General features: G+C 43.8%; 1 protein-coding gene across 1 annotated transcript; it reads left to right on the forward strand.

Moving 5' to 3' along the window:
• Positions 1-1632: 1632 nt before the first annotated feature.
• LOC103130697 (uncharacterized) lies at positions 1633-2890 on the forward strand. The gene is made up of 4 exons (XM_007542161.2): positions 1633-1848; positions 1950-2142; positions 2339-2519; positions 2623-2890. Exons 1-4 carry the CDS (start codon positions 1807-1809, stop codon positions 2810-2812), a joined length of 606 nt encoding a protein of 201 aa, XP_007542223.1. The 5' UTR covers positions 1633-1806; the 3' UTR covers positions 2813-2890.
• The last annotated feature ends 5938 nt before the right edge of the window (positions 2891-8828 follow it).

Below are 8828 nucleotides of genomic sequence, written 5' to 3' on the forward strand. Positions count from 1 at the left end.
AAGACAATATGTAGGAGAAACTAGAAATACCCTACTGGTAAGATTTTCTCAACATAAATACAATATCCTTAGACAGAAAAAGACTCAGACATTTAGTAAAACATTTCATCTCCCACGGTTGGGATTCAGTTTCTGCCACTGTAATCCAAGCTGATCTTAGATGGACGGTGAGGGAACGAAGAAAAATTGAAAAACTCTGGATCTCAAAATTAGACACCAGATATCCTAGAGGTCTTAATGAAAAATTTGGTTGATATTTCTTATTACTTTGGAGGATCTTCCCTATTCATAGGTAAAGCTGACCTAGTTCTAACTACATGCTATCCCCAAGTACTTGTAATTTTAGACTTTTTAACCTTTCCAATGATTAAATTCTAACCCTAACCATTCGATTCCCCTTGCCTCATCCTAACCAACCCTTGTTTACAAAATGAAAACCTAAATGCTTTAACCCCTTATACTTTCATAATTATGAAGAAAAATAACAACAACAAATTTTAGGACAAAAATAAAACTCCATGACAGTTTGAGTCCGGACTCAGAGAACAGGAACAGTGATGGACTGTGCATTATAAATTCTGTCGCCTACGGCAACAGAATTTAAATTTTGTTTCCCCTACCCTAACCCCAAAACCATTTCCCGTGGTCGAGCAGTACTTTTAAGTTCGTGGTCCTGGTAAGGCAGGGAGACTTAAGAGTTTGGAGTTCCAGACCCGAGCTCCAGGACCGTGGAACGGGTCTGGAGGTCCAGAACCGCAGAGCGGGCCCGGAGCCGGGCCTGGAGACCCGACACAGCCAGGAGGGTCGTGCCCCTGGTAAGGCAGGGAGACTTAGAGGCTGGAAGTATGGGGTTCCAGCCCCGACTTGCAGCCCCGAGACCGGGTCCGGAGCGACGGGCCCGACTTCCAGCCCCGGGACCGGGTCCGGAACTACGGACCCAACTTCCAGGGAGACCCAGGCTCTACAGACACGCATGTGTATCTGACACTTAAGCACTCCTCCTCGGAGTGCACCCACCAGCACGGAGGCCCTGGAGGTTTGTGGCCCTGGTAAGGCAGGGCTTGGGGTAGGAAAAGGGGGTAGGATGGGGGGCGGTTACGCCCTTGTCTTTGAACCATCTAACCCCCCAAAAATACAACAATGCGTGATGACGTCACAGAATTTAATCCAAATCGGAACAAAGTGTAAGATACAACAGAAAGTTAGACATACATTCATTACCTGAGGCAAGAGATAGGGACAGCAAAGACGTCTTTGGAGAGGTTGCAAGAGCAAAATCTGATTTGTTACTTCTTTGTAGAAAGTTTTATAGTAAAGGCGTATTCTTATCTTTAGTTTATTCAAATAAGGCGTATCTTTGCTCCTCCAACCAGGAGCTGTCTCTGACCCTCTCTCAAGCCAGAAACCCCTGCCGTGTTTACGGCTTCTCACAGATGAGTGTGAAAAGCTAGAACTTCTCCTGATTGTTTTCCCACAGACAAAAGGCAGTTCAAACGATCCTAGCAAACCATCTGCTGTAACTACAGGTAACATAAAGGTCAATAGGCCAGAATACGTTACTGATTTAAAACCACAATTTAGGCCATTTCAATTAAGACATGTTAAGTTCTAAAACTAGCTTATTTTAAATTTATTTTCTTAACAGTGCGTGTCTTTCTGTGTGCGTGTGTCTTTCTGTGTATCTGTGTGTGTCTGTCTTTCTATATGGACTTGAGAAATGTCCTTGTCTTTTCACGCTTGTGAAATCTTTTCCCCATGCACTAGTTGGACGACGCGGCTGCGGCTGCAGGGGTGGCCGGGAGCTGGATGGCTCCCCTCAGCTCCTCACCTGGGAGCAGTCCGGACCAAGTGAGTGTCCATGTCTGGATGTTACATTTGTTATGCACCTCATAAACCAAGTCTAAATTCTTTCCTTTCCGTTATCTGCTGATCTGTCTCCAACCGTTTAGGGTGAGGCTGCTGGCCCTTGCATGCCGCCCGCCGCGCCGATGGACCCGAACCAGCTTGTGCAGCAACTGACGGAGCTGCAGGACGCCGTCGCCGGGGTGCAGAGGCAGCTGACGGGGCTCCTCGCAGCCATCAGAGTGGCGGGCGGGGGGCCCGTTCTGGCGACGGTGGATCTGGAGTGCCCTCCGCTGTACAGTAATGTGTCCAACTTTTTCTCATCCAGACAAAAGAAATTCCAGAATCTTTAGGGCAATAATTCCTAAAATTTGCAAGGGTCTGTCTGTGAAAGTCGACAGGGGAACCCTTTCCCAGATAAATGGCCAAAACAAAATTATTTGAAAATCAGACCTCCTATTTTGTTTCATCTAAACAGGGCTCTTCTTTCCCACAGAGCTGGTTCTCGGGGACTTCCACCGGAGCCGGTCGGCAGCCCGCGGCAGGTCCGCCCGAAACAATGTGCAGCAGGCCAAGAGTCACGCCGGCAGATTCTGCTGGTACCTGCTGGCAGACCTGACGGCTGACGCCGCGGGCCAGGACCTGGCATTCCTGGACCGGGTGGACAAGGTCTGCGGGTGAGTACAGTGCTCCTACTTCCACAGAACCGCTTGGCGTTCAATCGAAACAGATGGAATAGAATTTAAAGCGCAAATGACAACATTGACCTTTGTTCTGCAGCTACCCGGCCTACCTCAGAGTTGAGGGTTACGCCTCCACCACCATCCAGAAGATGGTCCACAACATTGCCCTATTTTTAAAATATGTCTGGGACAGCCGCTTGAGGGCCAGCGGGCTGTCCCGGACACGACTCTCTTGGCTGGTTGTCCAGATCAGGATGGCACAGAGCCGAGTTTCACGAAACGCATAGTTGTGTACAGTTAACATTTTTTTGTGAAAACTTTTGTAAATAGTTAATTTTGTTATTTTTGTAAATAGTTATATATATATATATGTTAGAATGTGTTTTTATGCTTTGTTTTTATATTTCCCTTGTTTTCGTAAGTTTTTTTCCCCTTGTAAATAGTTAGTGTGTTGGTCTTGTTGTGTTTGGATAAATGTGTTTTTTTTCCATAAAGAATCTTATTATTTATTGCAATTCCACTCTTTGTGTTCCTTGGCTGACACCGGCGGAAATAATCAAGATTTAAGATAAGATATTCCGTTATTAACCCCGCAGTGGGGAAATTTACATTGTTACAGCAGTGTAAAGAACAGAGCAGAACCAATCTTTGACTGACAGCCCTTGGTCCTCGCATATTGTGGCCGTTCTGTGAGGTAGTCTAGGGTCCAGGTGATGAGGTGGTCGTCCAGACCCGTGCACTCCAGTTCGTACTTCAGTATCAGGGGTTGGATGGTGTTAAAAGCACTTGAGAAATCAAGAAACATGATTCTGACTGTGGTCCCAGTATTCTCCAGGTGAGAAAGAGCTGTGTAGAAGGTGAATGATGGCATCCTCCACTCCACACTTTGCTTCCAGATTAAAACAAAAAAAGTGGTGTTTTTCCAGCAGTCTGGTCACAATTTCAACCACTTTTAAGAGTTCTCTTAACCTGTCTGTCACTAGAGGACCCAAATTTGGGTCCTCTCGTGACAGGGGTGTCAAACTCCAGTCGTCAAGGGCCTCTGTCCTGCAACTTTTAGATGTGCCTCTGCTGCACCACACCTGAAAAGAATAATTAGGTCATTAGCAAGGCTCAGGAGAACCAATCTACACAGGGAGGAGGTAATTAAGCCATTTCATTCCACTGTTTTTTACCTGTGGCACATCTAAACACTGCAGGACAGCGGCCCTTGAGGACTGGAGTTTGACACCCCTGTCATTGTGAATGACAACCTGAGACCAACAGGTTAAGACAGGGGTGTCAAACTCCAGTCCTCAAGTGCTGCTGTCCTGCAGTGTTTAGATGTGCCACAGGTAAAAAACAGTGGAATGAAATAGCTTAATTACCTCCTCCCTGTGTAGATCAGTTCTCCAGAGCCTTGCTAATGACCTAATTATTCTTTTCAGGTGTGGTGCAGCAGAGGCACATCTAAAAGTTGCAGGACAGCGGCCCTTGAGGACTGCAGTTTGACACCCCTGTCTTAAGACATTCAAAGTCAATTGCTTTCAGACCGCCATCTTTGATTTCTTTCACCTATGACCTTTCCGTAGGTCGCGATGTCTAGCCGTTTCCTCAAATAAAGTTCAAAGGCGGGAAGAAAATTAAATATAAATTAAATTTTATTTAAAATTAAATTAAAAGTAACTTCCCGGTGCTCAAGTTTTTGGAAAAAAATAAAATGTTTTTAAATTATTACTATTATTTTTTTTTTCTTTTTTTTATTATTATTTAATCTTTACAAAGTTAAATTCGATCGATTTGTAGATGTGGGACTTGTCAGATGTCAGTGTGTTTTTTTATTTATTTATTTTGTTTTGATTACATGGGGTATGCCCCTAAAAACTGTGCATTGCCCAGAATAAGATACATTACAGAATTATATACATTCTAATCATCTAGCTCTTCTCCTCCCGTAGTCTCAGGCCGTCTGGGTGGCTCCAATCAAAAAGAATATTAGCTCCAGAGCAGTCTAGAGTAATGGATTACCTGTCCATGGGCTCGTTTCACCGAACCAGTTTTGGTGTTGAAGGTGATTCTCGGTCGTGTCTTCACCTGAGGATCATGTTGGAGAGGAGCCGCCTTAGGCTTCACAGAGGCCTGTTGTTCAGGCTGCCTCACCTCCGCGGATTGGGAGGGAGGAGGAAGAGCCATGGTGGTGGTCTGACGTTTGATGGTTTCTTCCTGGGACCGGTCACCAAAGCAGATGCTGTTTTTCTTTTTGGTAGGGGTTGTATTCCCCTCAGTCTTTGAAGGGGTGGCCATCTGTGGTGGGTATGAGGAAGAAGAGGAGGCCGTGTTCTCAGGTGGACCCTGCTGACGCTGAGGAGTGGGTGCGTCGTCATCAGCTGTATGTAAAGGAGGTGAGGTTCTCTTCTTTTTCCTCCTGTTGTCATGGGGGTCTGTCATAGTGGATGAGGTGGTCAACACAGGATGGAGCAGTGGAGGAGAGGCAGGACGGAAGGATCTTTCTCGGTGAGAAGCCTGGGGACAATCCTCCAAGTTCTCTTCCCCTTTCCTGAGTCGGCTCCGCTGAGGTTGACTCTCCAGATCCTCATCTACCTCTTCCTCCCATTCCAGATGTTCTCCGTCAACAGCGTCCAGGGAGAAGAGGTCATCAAGGGAGCAGCTAGAAGAGGGGGGTTCTGCCCTTTTCTCCTCCATTAGGAGGTATGATAGGACCTCGTCAGCTGTCGCTGGGTTAAATCTTTTACCCAGATTACGTGCGGCCCATCTGACAGCTACTTCAAGTGGAGCCTCCAGATCACCACCCAGAGACTGAAGCCATCTTTTCTCCTCCAGCCTGACCTCAGCATAATGTTGTCAGAGGATACATATTGTTGTATAGGACCAATTTTTGGCGTTATCAATAAAGTTCATTGTTCTGATGCTTGGGTTTGCAGGTTTAATAACAGACGCCAGGTAGGTTGTGATGCGTTTGATGGCTAGTGGATCACCAGCCTGTGATACATTATTGAGGTGATGTGTTGCTTTGAGCAGCTTGTACAGGGACCTGATTTTAGGCAGAAAGTCAGGGTCGTTCGACTGCTGATAGTTATCATGGAAAGGCCCAGTTTTCTGTCTCTGGTGTGGGTAGCGCTGTCGCTGTTGCCGATTCTGGTGCGGTGCTGCGTTCAGGCTCCACTCACCGTAGCGTAGATGGGGCCGATGATGAGGCTGGGAGCGATTCCCCTGCAGATCGGGGTGTTCGTGGCATTGTGTCGGGGGATTGTGGGTCTCAGAGGTGTGGATGTGCCTCCGTTGTTGGACCGGTGGGTGTCGGTCGTTCAGTGCACCTCTGAAGTCCTCCCTCTCTTCGGGTTGTTCGTAGCACTTTTTTCCCCGACGATAACGGACTGTTTGTCCACTCATCCGTGGAATCAGAATAAAAATTCCCAGCCATTCGGTTGTAAAAATATTAATATTCTAAGATAATCTTTTTAAATCTGGCTGTAAAATTTATTATCTTAATAAAAAATGAGAGAGTCGACTGAAGTGCTTTTGCCGCCGTTTGGTGCTTTTAATAGCAAATAGAGAACAGCAAGCAAGGTTTCGGTCATTAATCGACCTTCATCAGGCAAATCGCTGTCTCTACTGAACAGGTCAGTTAGAAAGTGCATATACATAGCAGAACAGACTCAAATTTGATATCTCAAACATTGTTTACAGCCAGAGGGCACTGATTTGCCCGTCAGATGCAGGTAGTGTCCACGTCATTTCAACAGGATGGGAGGGGTGAGGAGTGTTGAGGAGCAGTGAGGCACTCCCTCGCCATCTGCTGGTGGAACCGAAAATTGCCATCTGAACCGTAGCAAACTACCAAGCATATATACATAAAATACATATCTTATGACCAGAAAATCAAACACAGGTCAGGAAACATTCAAATGATTCCATAGGTTTCCATATAAACGTTATTTACCTCTTCTACACACATATTTACATTAAAATAGATATAAATTAGCTCTTAATCTGTGAAAAATATTTACAAACAGTATCTATGTAACAAATCTGTTGTAGCGCCTGTTGTAATTTTCAAAAGTTGCAAGGCTCGGGTTTTAAAAGCCACTGAATCAAGCCAAGAACCACGCCCGGACATAAAGATCGCCCCTGTCAAGACCGAACATCTCCGCCTGCTGCTCTCCCTTCCCTCTCCATCATTGGTCCTCAGAAACGCTCCCAGATCCTAGCTTTTCCCTCCACGCAACCACCATCCGAAAGACAGTAAGCCCGTTCATCCAAACCAATCAAGATCTCTCATCTCCGGTCCCCACCAACATCTCCCCTCTCCAACAGATCCTGAGCTGAACCGCCTAACCATTCTGTGGAGCATATTTAATTGTACAATTGAACATTAAAACTTTCACTGAACAGTGTTTCCGGTCTTGTGTGAAACTTGCATGTGGGTCAAGAGACTAAAATCCAACATGACAGGATCATAATTCCAATTTATTAAGATAATTATTATTTAAGAAAAGGAGTCAATTACTGATCAATTAAATATCAGGTGAAAGTCTTAAACCGTCGTGCACTTCATTTTTTCGTCCACTAGATGGCTTTATTGACATAACGTGTTTCGGGCCTAACCAGGGATTAGGAAGCTGTTAGTTATTATTAATTAATTCCGCTCAACGGAGTTAGGGACCCCAAGAGTCCGTTTCTTCATTTTATCACTACATTTACCATGATGCATCATCTCTCTTCGTTGATAGGTCTTAGGCAGATTTATGATTTTTTTTTATTTTATTTTTATAAAGTTCTTAGTGCCTGGTTTCCAACAGACTAGCAAGCGCACAGCCCAGTTTTAGGTAATGTATTTATAATTATTTGTTTTGACTCCGCGGTTCAGATCCGTCACGTGACTTCCGCTCTAGAGCGACCTATGTTATCCGAATTTAATTAAGATAATCACTTAAACATTATCCGAAAATAACTTTCCGGTTCTCAAGTTTTGGAAAAAAATGCTTTTAAATGATTATTATTATTTATCGATTATTTGCATTTACCACAAGGTTCAGGTGTGCGTGACGTCACGTCACGTACGCACTTTCGCCGGCATGGCTCGTACGAATCCAAGGGCAAACCAAAGTGGACACTTTGTGAGTAAATGCAATGTTCACCAGTCACGTTGCATCAGTTTTTTTCATATATATATATATATAGAGTCAGTAAATGCAAAAATTACACCGTTTATCGACTAGTCGAAAAGCGGCTTTCAGCCAACTGCAAAGCTAGCTAGCTTCTCCCCGGGGCACACTGCAGCTAATTGGCTGCACTTGATTTGCATAACTAAATGTTTTCGGTGTTTTCCCTTCTGCCAGACACTTCCAGAGCGTAAGTAAATAAATAGTAAAATAGGATTTTTTTTTATTAAAAAAAAAAGCTTTATTGGAAAGTTTTTCTATTTTTTAGGAACATATTAATTTGGTTAGAGTTTGATAGTTGGAATTTAAACAATTCAACTACATGGGAGAAACGTCCTACGGTTTTGCTGGTGTTTCTTGTTTGTTTTTTTTTGACAAAATTACATGAAAACTGTGAGTGTGGATAAATGCTGCCCTCTATTTTTTATTACATTAAAATAAATTTTCTAATTGATATTCTTCAGAAAAGCTAACATTTCAAGTTCTCAGATTCTCCCACGTGACAACAGAATTACGCAAATGATGTCAACACTCAAAATATCCAATGTAAAACAAACAAACAAACAAACGCACACATCTGGTTCTCCCTAAGCTCACAGGATCACATTTGCTCCCATGGTGTTTTGTTTGTCTTCTTTTCACTAACAGCTTTCCACCTGCACCTCACCTTATCTGAAACATTATTGAATCAAATGTGGTGTGTCAAACAGGTTGAGATCGGTTTTTTCCACTCGTTTTAGGATTTTATGTGTGAAAAGTGAATCATTCAAATCTTATATATGCGTTTGTGTGCGTGCGTGTGTCTTTCTGTGTGCCGTTAAGGAAGAATAATTTATGTGATTAAATTTAGGACAAAATTTGGCTCTCTTTCTTCCTGTTTAGATCCCGTGTCCTCTTAACCCGCGTGTGCGACAAAAATACAACAATGCGTGATGACGTCACAGAATTTAATCCAAATCAGAACAAAGTGTAAGATACAACAGAAAGTTAGACATACATTCATTACCTGAGGCAAGAGATGGGGACAGCAAAGACGTCTTTGGAGTGGTTGCAAGAGCAAAATCTGATTTGTTACTTCTTTGTAGAAAGTTTTATAGTAAAGGCGTATTCTTATCTTTAGTTTATTCAAATAAGGCGTATC

This window comes from Poecilia formosa, unplaced genomic scaffold (genome assembly GCF_000485575.1).
Source record: "Poecilia formosa unplaced genomic scaffold, Poecilia_formosa-5.1.2 Scaffold663, whole genome shotgun sequence".
Lineage (NCBI taxonomy): Eukaryota > Metazoa > Chordata > Actinopteri > Cyprinodontiformes > Poeciliidae > Poecilia > Poecilia formosa.